The 22,808-nt window shown below is 44.4% G+C and overlaps 1 protein-coding gene across 7 annotated transcripts; it reads left to right on the top strand.

Moving 5' to 3' along the window:
• Nucleotides 1-9,713: 9,713 nt before the first annotated feature.
• Nucleotides 9,714-20,983, top strand: LOC116875399 (intercellular adhesion molecule 5). 7 transcript variants are annotated; one of them, XM_032870851.1, is made up of 8 exons: nucleotides 9,714-9,811; nucleotides 14,380-14,455; nucleotides 15,792-16,058; nucleotides 16,941-17,261; nucleotides 17,519-17,797; nucleotides 18,303-18,572; nucleotides 19,246-19,488; nucleotides 19,688-20,983. In XM_032870851.1, the coding sequence occupies exons 2-8, from the start codon at nucleotides 14,401-14,403 to the stop codon at nucleotides 19,891-19,893; spliced, it is 1,641 nt and encodes a 546-aa protein (XP_032726742.1). In that variant the 5' UTR covers nucleotides 9,714-9,811; nucleotides 14,380-14,400; the 3' UTR covers nucleotides 19,894-20,983. The 7 variants fall into 7 exon arrangements, with proteins under 7 accessions (XP_032726742.1, XP_032726741.1, XP_032726740.1 ...); XM_032870850.1 differs by having other exon boundaries at nucleotides 9,714-9,857; XM_032870849.1 differs by having other exon boundaries at nucleotides 9,714-9,893.
• The last annotated feature ends 1,825 nt before the right edge of the window (nucleotides 20,984-22,808 follow it).

Genomic DNA, 22,808 nt, shown 5'->3' with positions numbered 1-22,808 from the left:
CCTAACTGCCAGCCCTAGAGCCACGCCTACACCCCTTGGTCCAGCCCTCGGCCGGAGGGGCGGGGGCGGAAAGCTGCGCAGGAAACACTGTGCAGGGCGCGGGGTCAGAGGTTGAAGGTCACGTAGGGCTTCAGCAGTGAACGGGTAGCTGTTGAATTCTCCCCGTTGTAGCCAGCTCCCGGAGGCTCCCGCTTTGCTCTGTGAAAATAGTTTTCTTAAGTCTCCTTTCTACATTTTTCAGCATTAAAGACTCAGCTCCCTGAGGGGGAAGAGCCGCCAACTTGACTTTGTTTAAAAGCTCATCCTCGCAGCTCAGAGCTGCCAAGGGACATTAGCTGCCCCAGACCCAATCCAGCTGTGTGAAGGGCGGACTTGGCCAAGAGCCGAGTTCTTATCGCGCATTTTTGAAGTGGCTCTGCCTCACTTTAAGGAAGCCTAGTACTTTTTTTCCTCCACAGGAAATGTTTCCAGGGGGAGGAATTCTGCATTATGAGAAATCTCCCTGCAGTTAAATAAGGTCTTTCTCCAGGATTTATAGTACTTAATTGAAAAAAATTCAATACCTTTTCAGAAACCACTGTCCTGTATCATAAGGTATTCAAAATAAAGTGTTTCAGGTGTGTCAGAGCCTACATTCTGGTCATCCGGCGTTTTCTCGCCATCAGACCAGTGCTTCTTAAACTTTAAAGAGTATAAGAAACATCTGGGGCTCTTAAAACGCAGATTATGATTCAGTAGGTCTGGGCTTAAGCAGGGCTTAAGCTTCTGCATTTCTTTTATTTATTTAAAGTTAGTCAACACATAGTGTATTACTAGGTTCAGGGTAGAGTTTAGTGATTCATCAGTTGCTTATAACACCCAGTGCTCCTTTTATCAAGTGCCCTCCTTAATGCCCATCACCCAACTACCCCATCCCCCCACACCCCTCCAGCAATCCTCAGTTGGTTCCCTAGAGTTAAGAGTCTTTTATGGTTTGCCTCTATTTTCATCCTATTTTTCCTTCCCTCCCCCTGTGTTCATCTGTTTTGTTTCTTAAATTTCACATGAGTGAAATCATATGGCATTTGACTTTCTCTGACTTACTTCACTTAGCATAATACACTTTAGACTGGTTCCATCCACATCCTTGCAAATGGCAAGATTTCACTCTTTTTGATGGCTGAGTAATATTCCATATGAGATACATATCATACATATTTTAAAATTTTCTTTATCCATTCATTCCTTGATGGACATCTGGGCTCTTTCCATATTTTGGCAGTTGTGGACATTGCTGCTATAAACATTGGGGTGCATGTGCCCCTTCCAATCACTATTTTTGTATCCTTAAGTTAAATACCTAGTAGTAAAATTGCTTCTAGAGCTCCAAAGCTATGTTGTTGCTACTCAGATGATAATTTTGAGTAGCCAAGATTGATTTTCACTATATAATTTCTCTGCTTTGTTTTCATCCCTAACCAAGTCTTGCACCATAGCACCCCAGATCCTGTTTATAGTATAGTATAGTCCTCCAGCCCTTTTTAGAAATCAGTTCTGCTCCACTGTACTTCCTGGTATCTTTCCAAAAGTGATGAGCCCTGCCCTGCCGCTGCTTTCTTGCCTCTTGGTCTTCACGGAGCTCACTTTCCTCTTTCTGCCTAAAAGTGGGTTACCTGCCAGTCTGAGAACAGGCCACTGGAATTATTAGTCATTGAACCAGGGCCCCTTCCCACCCCTGAAAAGTGGGTAAAGAATTCATAATAATGAAATTAATATCCATTTCAAGCCGTTCAAGATCCTAGAGCAACTCTAGGGCTGTAGAGGAAGTAGGAGGGGCAAATCCCCTGGGGAGCTATCTCAAAATATCCCTGCCAGCTATTCCCCTGCACAACACACACATACAAAATACAAGGCTTCCAGTGTTATAGTTTACGAATAAGCCCCCCAGTATTGTACACCTGAAACTAATGTAACACTGCATGTTAATTATACTAGACTTAAAATTTAAAAACGTAACAGAAGAAGCCCCCCAGGTAACTCTGATACAACCTCTCTGGTAGAGATACTTTCCTCTAGAAAACAGACAAGCTCATAAGTGCATTTAAAAAGAAGATAAAACAGTTAAATGTAATTCAGGTCCTCTTTATCCCTTGCTTAAATCCCTCCCCAGCTTCCCATTGCTCTTAGAGTGAATACCACACTCCCTCTCATGATATGTAAGTTTCTGCAGGATGAGGCTTCTGCTTATCACCTTGGGCTCATTTTAAAATCACTGCCTCTAGTTCTCTAAGAGTCAGTCCAGAGGTTCTCCTGGCAATTTCTGAAACTGCCAAGCCCCTTCCTACCTGAGAGCCTCTCTACTTCCAGCTCTTTCTTAGCTTTTCCACTATCTCCCCTGACTTTATTTCCCACCAAGTGATTATCACAATATAAAACTGCTTGTTTATATGAACTGGTTTACTGTCTGGTCTGGCTCCTTTGCTAAAATACAAATTCTATTAAGGCAGGAACTCTTTCTCTTTTTATTTTTTTTTTTAAATTGCAGTGAGATTCACATAGTGGAGAAATTAGCATTTTAAAGCAAACAATTCATTGGCATTTAGTACATTCACAGTATTGTACAACCACCATCTCTACCTAGTTCTAAAACATTTCATCACTCCAAAAGAAAATCCCATACCTGTTAAGCAATTGCTTCTCATTCACCCCTTCTCCTAACCCCTGGTACCCACCAATCTGCATTATCTTTCTGGATTTATCTTTTCTGATTATTTCATATAAATGTAATAATATAACATGTAACTTTTCTTTTTAAAGATTTTGTTTATTTATTTGACAGAGAGAGACACAGAGAGAGAGGGAACACAAGCATGGGGAGTGGGAGAGGGAGGCGCAAGCTTCCCGTTGAGCAGGGAGCCCGACTCAGGGCTCGATCCCAGGACCCTGGGATCATAACCTGAGCCAAAGCCAGACGCCTAACAACTGAGCCACCCAGGCGCCCCATAACATGTCACTTCTGTGTCTGGCTTTTTTCAATCAGCATGATGTTTTCAAGGTCTTTGTGTGTTGCAACATGTGCCACTACTTCACTTCTTTTTTATGGCTGAATAATATTCCATTGTGTGTATATGCCATAATTCGCTTATGCATTTATCTGTTGATAGACATTTAGGTTGTTCTCCTCTCTTAGTTATTGTAAGGAGTGCTGCTGTGAATGTGTGCGTACGTGTGTTTGAGTACCTGTTTTCAATTATTTAGGGTATATATTGTGTCACTCAATCATTGTCACAACATAATAAATGTGTTTAAATAAGTGAATGATCTTTAAGTATAGTGAGAGAGAATGATAAATAAAATATCAACATTGAGTTAGTTACTATGATAAAATAACCTCAAGGTGTTAGGGGGTAAATAGGGCTATCTAAAGGATAAAGATAAGCCAAGAAGAGCTAACACTTATTAAGTGTTTACATGCATATTACCTTTTTTATCCTTCACAATGCATATGAGGTAAATACTAATTTTACTTCTATTTTAGAAATCAAGGCAGAGCGATTCAGTTACTTCCCCTACTCTCACTGTGATGGTGCCAGGATTCAAACCTGGTCCTGACCTGGTTCTGGAATCCATAATCCAGGCACTTAACTACCATATATGACTTGTCGTTCACTGCTATTACTTCTGTTATTACCTCTGGTCTGTTATTACTTGCAAAGAAAGCTTTCAAACTGAAAAGCAAGTTCTGTAGGGACCCAGAGAAAAGGAGGTTAATTGGCAGAAACAGATTAATTAGGAAAGTTTCCTAGAGGGGCAACCAACCGGGTGGCTCAGTTGGTTGAGCCTCTGACTCTTGGTTTCTGCTCAGGTCATGATCTCAGGGTCATGGGATAGAGCTCTGCTTCAGGCTCTGCACTCAGCAGGGAGTCTGCTTGAGAGTCTCTCCTTCTACCTCTGTCCCTCCTCCCCCCACCCCAATAAAATAAATAAAATCTTAAAAAGAAAAAAAAAAAGGTTTTCTGGAGCATTTTGCTTTGAAGGAGATACCACTGGCGGTCACCCAACAGGCAAATGGGATTTGATGTATCACTAGGGACAATTCAAGACCTTGTAAAAGAGAACACTGAGTTAATGCTCAAGAATCAAAAGAGGTAGGAGGGGCGGCCATTCCCACTGCCACAGAAATAGGACCCGATTATGTAGCCAACTACAGAACTTGCAGTCACAGAGGCAGCATTCCCGTGCCTTTTTCCCTTGACTTAGAATGTCTTTTTCTCTTTCTCTCTTCTTCCCTTGATATTTACTCTACTCACTGACCACTTTTCAGAATTTCATTCTGAAACATTCTCTGGTTTCAGAAGAGGGACTTTCCTATAACCTCTGACCCTATGGCATCTACAGACACTCAGAGACTTAATGGAACTAAAGTATTTAATTTATTGAAGTATTTTAAAAGTATTTAATAAGCCTGAGCCAAAGGGACAATTCCAAGTGTGGGCACTATGCTTCCTCCCCGCAGCTGTTTGGTGGGCAAAACAGCTCCCAAAGAGTTCTTAGAAGAAAGGCCCTTGGAGCAAGATGGCCCAGTACTTCCCCTAGAGCAGGCCAGCAAAGGATCACTCCTCAGTATGATGGCCCTCGAATTTCAGAAGCAGTGATGTAGATAGGTCATGGTAGGGAACGTTCACCAAAATGGCAACACTGCTGGGGCAGTGCCAGGAGCCTCTCCTAGGTGGAACCCTACTCAGTCGAAGCATCCATCTTCCCCATGGGTGTGGTGGTGAGACCAGCCTGGGGCCCCGCCCAGTCAGAGCAGCAGAAGTCCTGCACAGCAAAGAGCAGCTGCTATCTTCACCATTTGAGAAGCACTTACTGAGCAGCTTCTATGTGCCAGTCCCTGACATCCTCTAGTAAAGATAAATGCAGAAATAGATGCTTTCTCCATGGGACAATTGCTAAGATAAAGATATCCATAAGGTACCGTGGGGAAACAGAGGAGGGGCCTTTAAGGAAGGAAAGGGATTAGTGAAGACTTCTTGGAGGATGTTATGCAAAAAAGGCTACGCAGGAGTTAGGCAAAGAAAACAGAATAAGGCTCCAAGGCATGAAACAGTACAAGGTGAAGAGCATCAGAATTGATTTTGCCGGATCATCAAGTGTACAAAAGCTCCTCCTCTATGTGCATAACATAGTCACAGTTCTCGATACACTATTTCCACAGTCCTTGATACACTATTTCCACAGTCAACACAGTTTAGCAGTAACACTTAAGAATAGTGTCTTCCAGTAGTGGGAGTAGATACCAGGATTCAAGAGGTGAGCTTCAGGTCCATAGGTGACACCCCTGAAATCTCTGGAGCCAAGGTTTAAGGCATGATGCTAATAGCTGTTCTCTACCATGCAAGGTACAGGGTTATAGCACATTCAGGGACCTGGGTGGCACTGTGGTCTGAGTCTTCTTGGACACTTTCCAAACCCTCTCAGAGGTGACCTCCTGGCTCTTGAATTTGGACTCAGAGCCACCAGTATAACTGAAAAACAGACCACTAAGGCAGAGGAGAGATAAGGCAAGGGTCTCCAGTGGGTCCCAAAATGTGCTTGTCCTCTGGGGTTCTATCCTTAGCTCTTTTCAGTATACATGTGACCTACCCAGACATACTTATCTATTCCCATCCTATCAATTACTGTCTACTTTCTGATGAGCCTACATCTCTAACTCCAATTACCACATCTCTTCTAAGGTTTAGATCCGTATTTCCAATTCACTGCTGGATGCTCCATAGGTCATTTAAACCCATCTGTCCAAAATCAAGATCTCATTGTCCTCCCTCCCAGTCTCCTCTCCCTATATCTATCCTGACTTAGGGCATGAGGACATGGTGAAGGGCCAACCTTGCCTTGCTGAGACATTTCAAACTGGTCTTGTAAGCAGATGAAAGCCAAAGATTGAGTGACCCAACCAGGTGCCCAGGACACCTGCAATCAAAGAGGTAAATAGGGGCGCCTGGGTGGCTCAGTGGGTTAAAGTCTCTGCCTTCGGCTTGGGTTGTGATATCAGGGTCCTGGGATTGAGCCCCACGTCAGGCTCTCTGCTCGGCGGGGAGCCTGCTTCCCCCTCCCCTCCCCCAGCCCGCCTGCCTCTCTGCCCACTTGTGATCTCTGTCAAATAAATAAAATCTTAAAAAAAAAAAAAGGAGGTGAATAGAACAAAGAAAGCCTTAAGGACCTCCATTTGTGGTCTTGAAATGATCTTTCACTCCTCCAACTCTTGTTCCCCCTCAGTCTTAGTCTTCAAGTTCTATTGGCTTTACCTCCTTAATCTTTTTTGGATCTATCCTACCTGCCATAGGTCAGGTCGTCAACATCTCTTCCTTCCATAATCCACCCAACTATTTTCTCCACTAAGCCACCCTACCCCATCCTTCCTGGCATTTTTATCCCAAGGCAGCAAATATGATCACATTTCTCCATTTTCATATATTTGTGTGCCCCCCATTATGCTCAGCAGTGGGCTTTAAACCCACTGTGGTCCTTTTGGTTTCTCAGAGCTGTTGTGATGACCTGAGAGTGAGAAGGGAGGGCAGCATGGAGAGATCCTCTCCCACCCTACCCCACATCTCACCCCTACTTCAACAAGGAATTCTGGTTTTATTGTTTTATTTATATGATGACCTTGCAAGGTTCTTTGGTGGAAAGGTTCCCATAGCTCTAAAATGCTGAAAAGGCAAGGGCCTGCACAAGAGTATCTAAACTTTTCCGCATGGCATAATTGCCTCTTAATCTGTCTTCCTTCTACTCCTCTAGCTTTATTTTCCACCAACATCCCAACTGAATTCGCCCTTCCCTGAACACACCAAGCTATTACATGCTGTGATTCTTCTGCCTATGACATCACTAGAATGTAAGATCCTCCAAGGCTGGAGTTTTATTTGTTGCTGTGCCCCCACTACCTAGAATAATAGTCCTGGCACAAGTTAAGTACTCAATTCATATTGATTAAGAGTAAGTGTTCCTCCCCAGTTCTCTTATAAGCAAGTGTCTGTTTATTCTTCAAGGCCAACTCAAATGCCACTGCCTCTGGAATTTTCCATGAATATCTATCCCCACCTTCCAAGTGCCATCATCAATTTGTTTTCTGTTTTCCATAATCCTCAGTCTAAATTTGTGTAAGAGTCATCATCATACTGTGCTATGGCTTTTGTTTAGGACTCTGTCTCTAGTCACACACCCCTCCAGTATGAATTCTAGGAGGACAAGGACAGTGCAGAAACAATGCTTGCTCAGGAAATAGCTCTGATAAAAAGTTACCTCCACTTCCCCACCAAGAACTCTGTTCCAAGTCAGTCCTGATTAGGACTCACCCATCAGGGCAGAAGGTTAAAACCAGCTTAGCTGTAACAGTTAACTTTGGCACCCAAATCTTTTTCAAGCTTTATGCTCTTGCTTTCTTAAACTTTATTGATGTGTGACCTTTCACCTGGATTCTTGGATTTTTCTTTGTTTACTCCTTAGCCCAGATCTTATCCTCACCTTGACTCTGATGGGCTAGCCAAGGTTGATTCACTTAATACTAATTCCTGATTTTAACCCTTAATTTTCTGTTCCTCTAATTCTGGTGAAGACTGCATTGACCCTAACCAACCATGGAGCTTCTATAAACAGTGTGCCTATGAGCCAGGCATTGACAGCACCAGGAATTTAAAACAAACAAACAAACAAACAAACAGGTAAAGGAGAAAAATCTTAAAGGATCAGTGAAGCAGCAGATTTGGGGAGCCCAGAAACAAAGTAAAGTAGTTAAAAGGGAAATGCCACTTCAGAAGAGGACATCCCTCTAGCTGTGCCCCTGCTTTTGAAAGATTCAAACCTATTGCTTCTATAACCCATTCCCCCAGCCAAAGCAATTATCCACTTGAAGGAATGATTTATCTACTTCCCTAGGAAAGTACCATTCACACAAAGAAATGGGTCAAATGCAGCAAGCCCACTTGCCAAAATTCAATTCACTATGGACCAATTTATAAAAGTACCATAATTTTTAAGACCTATTTTTATACATACATGTTATTAGATGGGATTACATTACAGCCTTAAAATATTAAAATTTAAGATTTTAATTGAAGAAATGAAAGTTAAGGTTGATAATGCCCCTGAAGATTTAGCGAAAGGACAATAAAAATATAAGCATACAACAAAATAGAATACGACATTCAAAAGGACCTTATAAAAATAAGCAGCTGAAAAAAAATCCTGCTAAGTGCAGAGACTGTGGTTTCTAGCAAGGGATGAATAGAATGATGATTTGGTAGCACTCTGCAGAAATATTTAACATTAAGGAGCAAAACCCATTCAAAGCCATAAAAGAGAAATGAGGATAGCTTGAAGGGGTGACTATGATAGGTCTTACAAACTAGCCTCGAATAAACCCTGACAGTTTTTTTTTTTGGGGGGGGGGGTAGTCAGGAAAGGTCTTTCTGTGATTGCAACAGGAACACAGACTACCATTTATTGAACACCTACTTCGTGTCAAAAATCGTGGTAGGCACTTTCATATCCATAAACCAAATGTCATTCCTTTTGACAGAAGAGGAACTAGAGGTTATATAAATTTTCCCATAGTCCCAAAGCCAGTAAGACACGGAAGAGGAATTCATAGACAGGTTTGTCTGCCCCCAAAGCTTGGATTCCTCGTGACATTCTCCCTCAACTTTCAGTATGGAAGGAGGCAAGGCATTGGTACAACTAGGGTACACGAAAGGCAGCTGCCCTTCTGGGACAAGAAGCCGCTCATAATCTCAAAGAAATCAGCCTTCCTCCATAAAATGGAGTTAGTAGTAGTGCCTCCCTCAAAGGAACTCAGTCCATGGCTCACAGTCGGACAAGCCTGACGGAGAGCGACACCGGAGAGCGACACCGCAGGATGCCCCTGAGAATGGCCGAATTCAGACGCAGGCCAGTGTTCTTGAGAAATGAGCCTCGGAAGACGTCTGGCACGTAAGTGGAGGAAAAGGGTCTCGGGGGAGAGATGCAACACAGGATCTACTCACCCCCATTTTGATGGCTTATTGATAGCTCCTCGGCGGGGAGTGGGGGGTGAGGGGGAATGCTCATTCACTCAAGAGTGTTATTTGTTATGTGGAGAAACGGGAGGGGCGGGGCACAAAAAGATCTTGGATATTGGTTAAAAAGAACCCATTTCCCAGGTCACCCACGAAGAGCCGGCAGTAACGCCCGCTAGATTTTCGAGCCAGTGAGGCGCCAAGATGCGACGCCAAAGAAGCTGAGCGGCCGGAGGCGGGAACGCGGCTGCTCGCAGCGCTTTCCCGCGCGCGGCGCATCACGTGTTCAGGCCGTACCACATGACGAACAAGCACAGGGGTGCACAACCCTTTGTTTTCCTTATAGTGCCGTTACATGCTGCAACAATCCCTCCTCTTTCGTTTTCATTTTGTTTCACTGAGTAGCTATTATTTTGGGTCAAAAAATGCGCTCTCTACCAAGCAAAATACAGGCTTCTCTACCCGTATCTTCCCCGCAACCCCCTCCTGTGGTTTTAGCTTCCTGGCCCGCCCCACTTGTCTCGGCCAACCCTTGCTAAGCTGCTCCGTAGACGTCACGAGTTTCTGGGCAGATCAGGAAATCCTCCCTCCAGGCGCTCTATCGCGCGCCCCCTCCTGGCCGTGCCTCCCAAACGGTCTGAGCGCGTGGCGGGTTTCTGAGGGCGGTGCAGCCGACGCAGCAGAGCAGGCAAGGCGGTCGAGCCCCCCTTGAGGACTGACCCGAGCGGCGAGGAGCGGCCCTCAGTGAGGATTTACGTCTAGTTTTGTGTGCTTCGGTTCGTGCCTGTGTCTCCTCCCGGCTTTTCCGTCAAGTGGGCCGAGGTCGACCTCGCGTGGCGGGCTTCGCTTCCTCACACGGTTAGCGGGCCAGAAACCCCGGAGGAGCACTGGCTCAGGGTTTTTCATTCCGCATGTCTTTCATGTTTTAAATATCGTCTTCCTTTAAAGGCCTTCCGAGCCTGTCGGGCCAAGCGTGGGAGAGCCACACTGTGTGCACACGTGACACGAGGCTCGGTCAGAGCAGCAGCGGGCCTCGCGCGGTGTCCAGCGCTGGGCTCAGCGCCCCCCCCCCCCAAGTATTTGCAACTGCTGTAGCCGCTTCGTTCCTCCGTGCGTCGGAGCTGGAGGTGCCCTGTCCTCCCAGGCTGGGGGGGGGTTGGTGGCGAACATCCGGGCGGGGGAGGTAGACTGGCAGACCTGAGAAGGGAGTGAGAGCGGCAGATGGGGGGTGGGGGTGCAGCCTGGGCACTGAAGGTGGGAGGCAGTCAGGGTGGTGGTGCTCGCCCCCCCTCGCGAAGGTATCGTGAACGGGCGGGAGGGGGTATCCCCAGAGCAGGAAGCCAACTCTGAGGAATTCGAGAGAAAAGACAGCACAGGGGAGGGTGGGGCTCAAGTCTGTACCAGATACTGCAAGAAATGCTGGAAGAGCCCCACACTTGGACTGGAAGTCCAGGTCGGCTACAGAGCAATCCCAGCGGTAGATCAGGGTTTGTGGCCCTCCCCTCAACTGCTGCGCTCTCCCTGCAACCCTTTAGTGGCTGGATTATAGGTCTAGGATTTCAGACACGTTAATCCCTGAATTTGGGGCTATCCTCTACAGAGCAAGTAAGCCAAAGGAATTTTAAAAATATTTAAATATCACTACCCCTTAGGAATGCTTTCTTTGTTCTTAAGTGAGTGAATATAAAAGGGCATGTTTCAGTACCTGATCATAACATGCCATGTGAAAACAAGGATGAAATTGTAGAGCTGTGGGGATACCTCAAGAACACTTGAAACAACACAAAACAAAGTTATGGTCCGTGTAGGAGTAATAAAACAAAAGAATTGCGCTCCTCCCTCCCCCGCCATTCTCTTATATCTATATGGCTATGCTAGTAGCAACCACAGGGCAAAACCAGCTAGCCTGGCTCGTAATCATCAAAGAAGGATTAGTCTTTTTTATCTAAGGCTCTAGGAGCAGAATATAACCCAGATTCATTCACAACAAGACTGGGCTTGCAGAGAAAGGTAACATCAGCAAGGGAAGGAGAGATGACTAAAATAGAAGGAGCTCTTGGATTAACCTCTATGCAGAATTGTTTGGGGGCACTGTGACCCCATCAAAGCATAGATAATCTAGATTCACTGAACAGAGGAAAAACAGTGAAATAGTTAGCATTGCCCTGTAGTCAGGATGCCTCAGTTTGAATCCTGGTTTTACTTCTTTTTTTTTTTTTAAATTTTTCATTTACTTACTTGACACAGAGAGAGAGGTCACAGGTAAACAGAGAGGCAGGCGGTGGGGGGGGGGGAGTAGGCTCCCCACTGATCAGAGAGCCCGATGTGGGGCTTGATCCCAGGACCCTGAGACCATGACCTGAGCCGAAGGCAGAGGCCCAACCCACTGAGCCACCCAGGTGCCTCTTGGTTTTACTTCTTAATTAGTTGCGTGACTTGGTGTAACTTACTTTACCTCTCTTAGCTTCCATCTCTTCATCTATAAAATTGGCAATAATCATAGGACTGCTATGAGATAACTAAAGTAAACCACTCAGTGTCATGCCTGGAACATAGTCTATGGTTACTAAATATTAAATGGTATTAGACAACATGTGATTGAGAAAGAGTCATTGAAGTGAGATATAGATCAGTAGTGAGTTGCCTACCTTGGAGTGGGTGTTAGGAAGAGAACATTTTACCTCAAGAAATTAAAGAGTTGATAGGAATTGTACAGTGTCAAGTTAATGTGACTGGTATTTCTTTTTAATTATATAGTTTTTTTAAAGATTTTATTTATTTGACAGAGATCACAACTAGGCAGAGAGGCAGGCAGAGAGACAGGAGGAAGCAGGCTCCCCACCAAGCAGCGAGCCGGATGTGGGTCTCGATCCCAGGACCCTGAGATCATGACCCGAGCCAAAGGCAGAGGCTTTAAGCCACTGAGCCACCCAGGTGCCCCTAAATTATAAAGTTGAGTGAATGTTATACATGTCCTTCAAACAGTGGAAATGCCACTTTCTTCTGCCCTTTCCTGCCACTTTCAAAATACTAGATGTGAATAATTGATATTTTCTGAATATGTGAAAAAAATATTGAGAATGATATTTTTATTCATCTGTAAGATACACTTTAAGTAAAACCAGTATGTGTACTATGTAAACACAAACCTCTAGCGTCTATTTCCAACCAGACTGAGACCCCCTAACCACCTTATGTATAGAAATTTTGCAGCCACCACTGCCTTCAGGCCCTCTCACATCTCCTGGATTGTACCTCACTTTATGGATTACTGGTTTGGATTACTTGGATTACTCCTGTAGTCCAGCAGATCTCCCGGCCATCAATCTTCTCTTCATCTTTCCTTTTTCCACACCCTGCCAGTGTTGTCATCTTGAAAAATAAAGCTCATCATCTCACTCCCATGCTTTAAAAGTTCCGTAAATTCCTACCTGCCTACACAACTGTAAACCTACTTCTCTAACTTTATCCCCCAGTTCTTACCCTCTACCTATATCGAACTTGACTTTCTCAGGTAAGTCTGTCCTGACCTCTTCACTTTACCACTTCATTCCTTAGTAAACTTCCAGTCATAACAGAAAACCCAGTTCAAAGTAGGTGTCTCTGAGAAACCTCAACTCCTTCAGGGAGTAGTAATGGTTCCTCCTCAGTGCTTCTTGGTCAATTTGTTTATTACTGGCAGCATCAGCAACAGTGACACAATCCGCATCATCACTACCTTACTGAAATCTTAGTAGGAATGGGGCTAAACACTTGGCTTAAATTAAGTCATTTAATTCTCATTTTACTCCCCCCCCCCGAATTTTTATAGTAACATTTGACATTATGTTATTTTCATTTGTATTTGTTTTTCTTAATAAATTCCAGGAATTCCTGTTGTTATTGGATAAATCTTGGTAACTTCAGCACCTTCCTAAAAGCCTGGAATACTGTAGATGCTCAGTAATTGTCTGCTGAAGTAATGTATGAATATAAGCAATTCCACTCAGGGCTTTTATACTTTTTCAAAAAGAGCTGTCATTACTTAAAACTCTTAGAACTTCAGTCTGGGGTAATGTTCAAGTATCTTCAGTAATAGAAGATCCTCCTTGGAAAGAGACTCAGAGCTAAATCTGGTGAATAAGGTGTCTGAATCATATCATTTTTGCTCAAAGAGTAATAAAATAGTTTAAGAAAAAGACTGATATATCTTTTGTAGCTTAGAAGCCAGTTCTAAATCACTTCTTAAAAAGTTTTTAATAATGGTGTCATTATTGGAATAAATGTATTGTTTCCCAAAGTATTTGAAGAGTAACAATCACTTGGGATTATAAATTTTGATATGCCTGTTATCTTATCAATGTATAAAAAAGACCCCTCCCCAAGAAAACAGCCTCTTTCAGACCAGCATACAAGTAAAGGTACACCTGTGTAAAACCCAATGCATGAAAACTCCAATACAGAATTAGAGGGTAATTGTTCATTTAATGGAATACCTGTAACACGCTGGTCACTGTGCTAGGTGCTGGAGATGCGAGATAAATAAATTATAGTCTCTTGTCCTCAGGGAATTTCCAGCATTGTAATAATTTCATCATTAAAAATAGTTCACTAAAGTGAATTTTATTTTAATATACATAGCTTCAGAAATCATGTTTGGCATAAAGTGAGGTACAATGTGTAGTAAGTAAGGGACTGTGAAGTGGGACAGGGTTAGGAATGTTTCTTAGAAAAAATTAGCTTGAATGGGGTTTTGAAAGAAGAAAAACTTGGTATGGATTGGTAGAGAAAAGAGAAGTGGACACTTTACACTTAGCCAGAGTCATAATCCAATGGTTGCTTGGTGAACGTGGAGGCAGATCAGAAAGAGGCGGTTTATCTTGAGGGATATTTCATAGAGGTCGTGAGGAGAGAGCTGTGTTGGAACATTTCTCCCTTACATCAGAGAATGGGATTCTCGAGACCCTGTTTTCTAGATTCAGGGTTACTTTCCACTGGACAGTGCTAGATATACATTGGCTGATCTCATCTCTCCAAAGTTCATTTTTTTATTTTCACGCTAACAGCCTTCTGTTGACTCAAATAGATGCAGGCAAATACATGAATTTGAATTTGTAGGCAGATACAGATAAATGCAATACAAACTTATACAGGAGTCTCACTAAATCTAATGTCCTCTATTATTTTCCTACATCCTTTTAGTACACTCACACCACACCAATGTTACTCTTGCTACAATTTCTCCAGACTATGCAAGGTTTTAGGAAAGGGGCTGACCTTTAACAATATCAAAGAAACAATTTTCTGTATCCTTTTTCTTTCCTTTGGTCACTTTCTCCAGCATTGTTTTCTCCTTTCTCTCCAGCTTTTGGCCCTTCTCACAAGGATGGAAATGCTACTATTTCGTGTCTGGGCCCTGCTGGCCATGATCCCTTTCCCAGGTGAGGCTATTTGGGACATTTTCTTTCGTCAGTGTGTGCCAGACTGCAGGTGGCTGACCAATAAGAAAGAGGCTCAGAAGTACTGAGTGGGGCGAAAATTGAGTATTCACTTGTCCAAACCCTAGGGAGAGGTTCATATTTTGGGGTCATTAGGACACAGAATCTATAGTTGGTTCTTTGGCTTATAATTGGGGAACCCTAATTGAGGGACAGGATAGTAGACCACCAGAGAGAACTCTCCTTTAAATATGCCTTTTCTCCTTGGTTCCCTGTTGCCCCAGGACTGTCCTGTTTTCCTGCTCTTGAGAATATTTTTACTTCATTGTTGCCACCTTTTGTGTAATGAAAAGCTACAATAGGGTCTTGATAGGAAAGGGCCCATAGCTCAATTGTGAGAAATTGGGAGTTCTCTGGATGGCAAGAAAGGAACTGGAGCTTTAGTGGGTAACATTGCTACATGAGTTGTGTATTTGTGGAAGGGACTGGTATTTGGGAGATGAAGCAGATGGTGGACGTGGAGTAGCTAAAGGGGACCTGTGGGGAAACTTTCAGGAGACTCCCTTTCACCTGTGTCAGGCATCTAAAATTTACCTGATGTCTCTCTCATTGCACCTGAGATTTCCCTAGCAGACTAAACTCTTAAGCGTCTAAAAATATCTGTTGCCTTAGTACCAAAGCAAAGAGGAATAGTCTCATTTTGAGAAGAGCGGAAAAGTTCCATGGGAAATGAGTGACCCCAGGAGTCGTATTTAGGCTAGTGGTTCTCCTGATCTGGCGTGCATATGGGTCATCAGGAATGCTTGTTCTGTTCACTTGCGTTATTTCCAGGTCCCACTTTCACAAGTTCTTAATCATTCAGTCAGAGGCAGAGCTAGAATCTGCAGGGTTACAAGCACCCCAGGTGATTCTGGCGAAGGCAGTCTTTAGACCATAATTTCAAAGAGACGCCGCTTTGAGGTATAAGTAACAAAGCTCTTTTCTCCAGCACCTCTTAACCCCTTGAGAGCCCTCAGCAGCCAATCCTGGAGCTTCCAAGACATTTGGAAGCTCAGAAAGAGAATGCTTTCCTGGGCATGAATTTTAAGAACTCCATAGTTTCCAAGGTGACACTAATGGAGAAATCAAGATCTCTAGAAAGATGATGAGTGGAGGGAATGAATGATGGTAGAATCAGGGTTCTAACTTGTTCATTAAGGGTCTTTTTCTTGTCTAGTTTGTAACTTTTTCTTCAGGGTATGTGTCCTATTTCTAACCATCAAATAGAATTGGCTTTGTATTTTATTTGGCTCATGTGGTCCTCACCAAAGTCTTTGGGATATGTGGTTGATCATTTCAGGGGCGACTGAAGAGATATTTGAGGTTTCTGTTTGGCCAGATCAGGCCCTGGTAAAGCTTGGACAGTCCCTGATGGTCAACTGCAGCACTACCTGTCCATACCCCGGGCCCAGTGGAATTGAGACTTTCTTAAAGAAAACCCAGGTGGACAAAGGGCCTCAGTGGAAGGAGTTTCTTCTGGAGGACGTCACAGAAAATTCTGTTCTGCAGTGCTTCTTCTCTTGTGCAGGAATCCAAAAGGACACAAGCCTTGGCATCACTGTGTATCGTGAGTAGGGCTGAGGAGGAAGGGAAGAGTGGGGGAACAGGACTAGGTCTTACTTAGGGAAAAATTAGAGATTTCTTTTAGGGGAGAGAATTAGGGACCTTAATAGAGATTTCTGTCATACTGTAGGAATTCTAGGGCCAATTACTTCTATTTACTTTTGGTGTAGGATTTTAAATTTGGAGCAGACTGTAGAGGGCATCCAGACATTGTGCTTGAGCATATGTTCAAGCACAGGAGGCATAAGCTAATAATGCTAGCTTATACGTGATCCGAAAAAGCATGCAATTAATGCTAAATTATTTGACACAACTATTTAGAATAAATAGGGATTGGAGAAAGGAGGGTCTTTGTGGGCTGGGGTAGTCGAAGTCTCCATGGAAAAGGAGGCTCTTGAGCATCTCTCCTGCAGAATAATAAGGATTGGAAGTGTTGGGGATGGCTGGGGAAGGTCTTACAGGTGAGCAGATAGCACTGGCAAAGATAGGGCCATGTGAGTAAGCGTGACCTCGGTGGGGTAAAAGCACAGTAAACCAGGGTATAGTTTTTATGTGATGCTAAGGAGCTCCTCAAAAGCTGCTCATGCCTCTGAAGCACCTCTGTTAAGAGATAAAAGTTCCCCAGCAGGGCAGCTACAGTCAACACAAAGGACTTCCCCCTCAACAGTCATTTCTGGGCTATGACTTTAGCCACATTTGATGGGCAGAAAAAGAGTCAGAAGACTGACTTGTTTCATGTAGGGCGGAGTTGGCAGAAAGCTGACACTGTTGATCAGATGGTTTAAGGGTAATCGTCACCTTGTGTCACAGGCAGCCTGTCCTGTATCACTTCTTTCTGGAAAGGTGAGTAGCCTTCTCTCATCCAGCCCACCTTTTTGTCTTACAGAGCCACCAGAGCAGGTGATCCTGGAGCTGCAGCCTTCATGGGTAGCCATGGGTGAAGCCTTGACAGTGAAGTGCCATGTGCCCAGGGTGGTGCCCCTGGAGAACCTTAGCCTTACCCTTCTCCAGGGTAACCAGGAACTGCATAGAAAGAACTTTATGAGCTTGGCTGTGGCCTCCCAAAGTGCTGAGGTCACCATCAATGTCAAAGCCCAAAGGGAAGATGACAGGTGTAATTTCTCATGCCGTGCAGAACTGGACTTGAGTTCACATGGTGGAGGACTCTTTCACAGTAGTTCAGCCATCAAGGTACTTCGGATCTTTGGTGAGTCAGAGCCCAGGTGTGGAAGGATCCTGAGGCTCATTTTCCTTGTCTTACCTTGGCCTTTGGGACTAAGTTCCCACAAAGTTTGAGACGGGGTTGTGAAGGTAATTGCGCTCTACCTCTACGTGGGTCTTAAACTTACCCTGGGGACAGAGTGCTTTTAGCCCCACCCCCTTCCTACTTTGTGGGGCCCCACATAGCACATGATTTATCATGGCTTTTCTCCTTTCTTTCCTTTTTTTTTCATTTCTTGACAGAATTCTCTCAGAGCCCCCAAATCTGGGTCTCCCCACTTTTGGAGATTGGGATGGCAGAGACTGTAAGCTGTGAGTTGTCTAGGGTGTTCCCAGCCAGAGAGGTCATGTTCCACATGTTCCTGGGAGACCAGGAGCTGAGCCCCTTTGTCTCCTGGAAAGGAGACACAGCATGGGCCAATGCCACTGTTCGGGCCATGGAGACTGGTGATCAGGAGCTGTCTTGCCTTGTATCTCTGGGTCCAATGGAACAGAAAACAAGAGAGCCAGTGCACGTCTATAGTAAGTGACCTGCCTCTTCCATTCCTCACAGGGGTTCTCTGCCACTGAAATCTTCCACAGTAAAGTCTTGGTGATTCAACAGCAAATATCCCCACTAACCTTTCCTAGGTACACTCTCAAGTGAGTTTTCTCTGATGCACGCATTGAGACAGTAATTCTATTCAGCCTTCACCCTGTTTCCTTAGGCCAACCTACTTACAGAGTGATTGCGGGTCCTTCAGCTTGTTTCTAGAACAGCTTTTTGAGGTAAAGAGGAAAAATCTGTAAGATGAAAAGCCATCTTACCATCCTTGCCACAGAGGCATAGCCAAATGTATGCACACTGCGTCTGTTTTAAGAAGGGCTTTCAAATTCCCAAATCTCATTGCTCTTGCCATTCAGCACCATTCAACACTGTCTAAAGTCTCCCATCTTGTCTGCGTAGATACCACTCCTTTAGCAGCAACAGTACGGGAATGGCTGTGAGTTTTGAGAAATACGTTTGATTCTCTTTTCCTTTTTATAGGCTTTCCTCCACCAATCCTGGAGATGGAAGAATTATACCCATTGGCAGGGAGAGACATTAATGTGACCTGTTCGGGACATGTATTAACATCACCCAGCCCTACTCTTCGGCTGAAGGGAGCCCCAGACGCCCCTGCCCCTGGGGAGACTGCCTGGCTTTTACTTACCACCAGGGAGGAAGATAATGGCCGAAATTTCTCCTGTGAGGCCTCTTTGGAGGTTCAGGGTCAACGGTTGATCAAAACCACTGCAATGCAGCTCCATGTCTTGTGTGAGTAGAAGCCTGATTCTTCTGGTTAAAACGAGAATTTTTATTAGTATCTCATTTCCAGAGGTCTTGGCCAGCAACTTCATTATTAGAGTTGCTACATTTTACCCATTAAAAAAAAATTGAAGGAGGAAATGAAATTCAAGCTCCCCAAGCTTAACTTAGCCCCAAGAAAGGGAGCTGGGAGAAACATGAGGGGGAACTGGGAATGGAAAAGAGAATACAGGGTGATCAGGTGGTATTAGTTGATGGCTGATAGCTGAGGACACAGGAAGTGGTAGTTGGGAGTTTATGCTGAGGAGGGAAATTTCTACCTAAGAATCTGTATTTTGAAAAGTAGAAAATCCCTCATCTCTGGGGTCACCCCTACACATCTCCTCACTCACTGAGAAGCAAAGATGGGAAGCAGGAAATCCACCATTGATAGGACAGCCCAGATCATTTAGTCTGAACCAATTAGAATGCCTTTGCTGCATGCATCTCAGACTCCTTGCCCCTAGGGAAGGGAAGATAAGACTGGCCCCAAACAGGGAACAGTGGTTCTTCCCTTGGGAAGGAAAGCTGTCCGGTCAAATGGACACAGTATTTGGATTAGGGGAAAGGGGGAGCTGAGCATCTCGGTGGGGAAGGAATGTGGCACACGGAACTCAGTTCTCTGGGGGACTGTCTTTTCCAGACAAGCCTCGGTTAGAGGAATCTGATTGTCCTGGCAACCAGACATGGGTGAAAGGAACAGAGCAGATGCTTATGTGCATCCCAAAGGGAAACCCAACTCCAACGTTGGTGTGTACCTGGAATGGAGTAATCTTCAAACTTGACGTTCCACAGAAGGCAACCCAGAACCACACGGGAACCTACTGCTGCACAGCCACTAACCAACTGGGCTCTGTCAGCAAAGACATTACTGTCCTTGTTCAAGGTGACTGTGGATCTCCTGCTGCCAGGCCCAGGATGGAAATCCCCCAGGGGTTTGGGATTCTTATTCAAACCTGGAAGAAAGAAAAATTCCAGTGGGCGGAGGGAGGGTGAGACTGATAAGTGGGTGTGGTAGGCTGGGGAAGGCAGGGGTTCTCTTTGCCCTGTAACCCTCCTGAACTCTGTCTTCTGTACTTGGGCAGGACTGGATGAAGGAATCAGCTCCACCATCTTCATCATCATTATTGTCGCCCTTGGAGTGGGTGTGGTCACCATAGCACTGTATCTGAACTACAAGCCGTGCAAAATAGAGAGGCAGAAATTGCCCTATAGGCAGAAAGAGAAGAACGAAGAGGAAAGCCAGTTTGCTGTTCAGCGAGGAGAAAAGTGCAATGCACATAATTGTTAAATGGAAACAGCTATTTGGTTGACGGCAACCTCCACTGCTGGGGTTTCCTAAGGGAGGAAAGAGGGAGGAGAAAGGAGACATTACTCTTTGTGTTCTGCAGTCCCACAAAACAGGTGTTTTGGACCCCCATGTTCCTTGTATCTCACCCACCCACAAGCTCAGCTCCTCTGAGGTCACTCTAGTCACTAGGAATTTCACGCTCAGTGTCCAGCTAAGGAGAGGGAGGGCCTCTTGCTCTTTACTGTGTGCTTAATCAGTCCACTCGCTCTTAGACTCAAAAAAAAAAAAGGTCTTGTCCTTTGCTCCCAAACATCAGACTAAAGAGATAGTCAGAAATATCTCAGAAATCCAACTCATTTCTCATGGTTTCCTTATGACTACATGGGAACCAGTTTCTTAGTCCACAGACAGGACTTCAAAGGGAGTGAATACCAAAGAGATAGGAATCAGAAGCTTATTCCTGCCTATACATTCCCCTGCTCCCTTGTATTTTATATAAGGATTTTGGAGTGCTGGCTTCCAGAGCTAAATTTGATAACACCATTATGGGTCATGGGTGGTTAGGCTTCAACTCGCTAACCATCTATTGTACGCCTTGGAGGAGTGTAAAAGTCATAAATTCCACATTGGGTCAGACAAGCAGCTTATCTAACCCCATATTCTGTCCCTGAAGTGGAAATTAGAGTTCTTCCATTAAACTGGCCTCATAGTTCATGGGCTCCAAACATCTCTGAATTCCTTTTAATGATCCACTATAAAGTAATCATCTGTGAGTTCACATTTGACATTTTAATTTTTTAATCTATACAGGCTCTTACAGTAGAGTTCCAGTATTTATTCTCCCTTTCCATAAAGCAGTATATATTTTCATATGTCTGCAAACTATTTAAGCTTCAGAACAACTCCTCCCGTGACAATGTTTACCATATGATCTTATGATTCAGCTTCCTTCTCTGTTCTTTGGAAAATATATGTTCACTGGTACAGAAGACATGCAGAATCATAAAACCAAGTCTTTTCTTCCAAATCAGTCATGTATGGGTATCTGAAATGTTGTATACAGTAAAAAATAAAAGTGATTTTATGATATCTGAAAGTATTTCTCTTCCGTGTCATTTTGGAAAACTCTTATTAAGCCACATGGTTGCATTCTGAGTACAGTTTCTAAGAAAAGAATGTTAAGACGGTAGCACAAACAACTAGCCCAGGGCAGGTGGTGCTTTAGCTCAGGGCAACAGCCTATTTGACCTACCCTTAAAACTGAAGTTGAGACCTCCAGAGAGAGGTCTTCAGCCTTCCAAATTGTAGACACTACAAGAAAGAATACAGCATCAGGCATCACAGTGAAAAAAAAAAAAATCATTCTTTCCAGTCCTTACCTGAATCTGGGTTACAGGTTAAGTATAACGATAACCCTTTTATTTCAACACACACAAGGCAGTGGGGATATAATGGTGAACAAAGCAGTGTCCCTGCCTTCTACAAGGTTCTAGTCAATGAGGGAAGCCAGAGCAAGTCAACAGGAAATCACAATTGCACCTTAACTCCCATAACCAGGAAAACACAGGTCCTTATGAAAATGCCTAACTTGGGATCAAGGGAGGCTTCCTGGGAGGAAACTGGGAATACCTTGTTTGACTTTCAAAACAGCAGCCACCCCCCACCCCCGCCATCAAATGACCTCAGCCTCAATTTTCCCAGTAAATACGGCAGCCATTCCTCTCATGATGTGAGAAAATTACTTTTCTGAATTCAGCACTCAGGGAAATAAGGAAGTGGAGTTACAAGAGTATAGAGCAGCCTAATCCAGAAATCTCCAGCCATTTCAGTGTCTTGGGATCAGCTGTATCAGGTCTGTAGTTACCCCATAGAGCAAACCCCACATCAAGGCCCCCATACCCTGAGGTACAGGAGAGGCACCAGGAAGAGTCTAGAGGCTCCTGCCTTTGCCTCTCATTGCCACTTGGTGTCACTGTTGACAGTCCCACAAAGGCCATAAAACCTCAACCACTGCCATGGATCTTTCAGGGAGGACGATTCTCTTCCTGGGGCTTGGTCTAGCTGGGGTGATTCCTTGCGTGAATTTCCAGGGTTACAGACCTCACCACTTTAGATTAGCCGTCTAGCAAGGTTCTTCAGATTTCAGTAGGTCCTTCCCTGTGTAGACTTGGAACATCTGTCCCCTTCCTTTCCTTCCCCAGGAATCCACACCACCAGGGGGCAGGCAGCCCCTCCTAGCCAATTCTTAAAAGTACAAAAGATCTCATTACATCTCTTTTCCAGAATAATAAAGCTGGTCTCTGCCCATTCTTCTGAGGGTGGCTGCCTTGCCTTCAGGGGACCCCACCCCAAAAAGGTTTGCATACGCCTTTCCTGAACAACCATCTCACACTTAACTATAGTTACTCCGATTATCTTTAGGCAAAGAGAGCTACCTTTAATACTCCAAAAATGTATCCTCTTAAGAAAGTCAAGGTGTTGGTGCCTGGATGGCTCAGTTGTTTGGGTGCCTGCCTTCCGCTCAGGTCATGATCCCAGGATAGAGTCCCCTCTTTGGGCTCCCAGCTCCATAGGGAGTCTGTTTCTCCCTCTGACCTTCTCTCTCGTGCTCTTTCTCAGTCTCTCTCTCAAATAAATAAAATCTTAAAAAAAAAAAAGTGAAGGTGACTTTCTGGTGTCTTTCTTTTTTAAAGATTTTTTTATTTGACAGAATAGCGAGAGAAGGAACACAAGCAGGGGGAATGGGAGAGCCAGAACCAGGCTTCCCACTGAGCAGGGAGCCCGATGTAGGGCTCGATTCCAGGACCCTGGGATCATGACCAGAGCCAAAGGCAGACACTTAACTGAGCCAATCAGGTGCCCCTGGTATCTTTCTGCATAGGCCTGAAAGAAAACAAGTTAATTCTTCGAAAGGG

The sequence above is a fragment of the Lontra canadensis genome, unplaced genomic scaffold (assembly GCF_010015895.1).
Source record: "Lontra canadensis isolate GAN:19392208 unplaced genomic scaffold, GSC_riverotter_1.0 scaffold41, whole genome shotgun sequence".
In the NCBI taxonomy this organism is placed as follows: domain Eukaryota; kingdom Metazoa; phylum Chordata; class Mammalia; order Carnivora; family Mustelidae; genus Lontra; species Lontra canadensis.
The sequence above is the reverse complement of the archived record's forward strand: the minus strand, read 5'-3'. Positions and strand labels throughout refer to the sequence as shown.

Bases quoted from the DNA above. Each gene is read 5' to 3' on its own strand.
- LOC116875399 (XM_032870851.1), top strand. From the start codon at position 14,401: ATGGAAATGCTACTATTTCGTGTCTGGGCCCTGCTGGCCATGATCCCT. The intron at 18,573-19,245 runs GTGAGTAGAAGC...TGTCTTTTCCAG, and splicing joins AATGCAGCTCCATGTCTTGT to ACAAGCCTCGGTTAGAGGAA. The intron at 19,489-19,687 runs GTGACTGTGGAT...GTACTTGGGCAG, and splicing joins CATTACTGTCCTTGTTCAAG to GACTGGATGAAGGAATCAGC.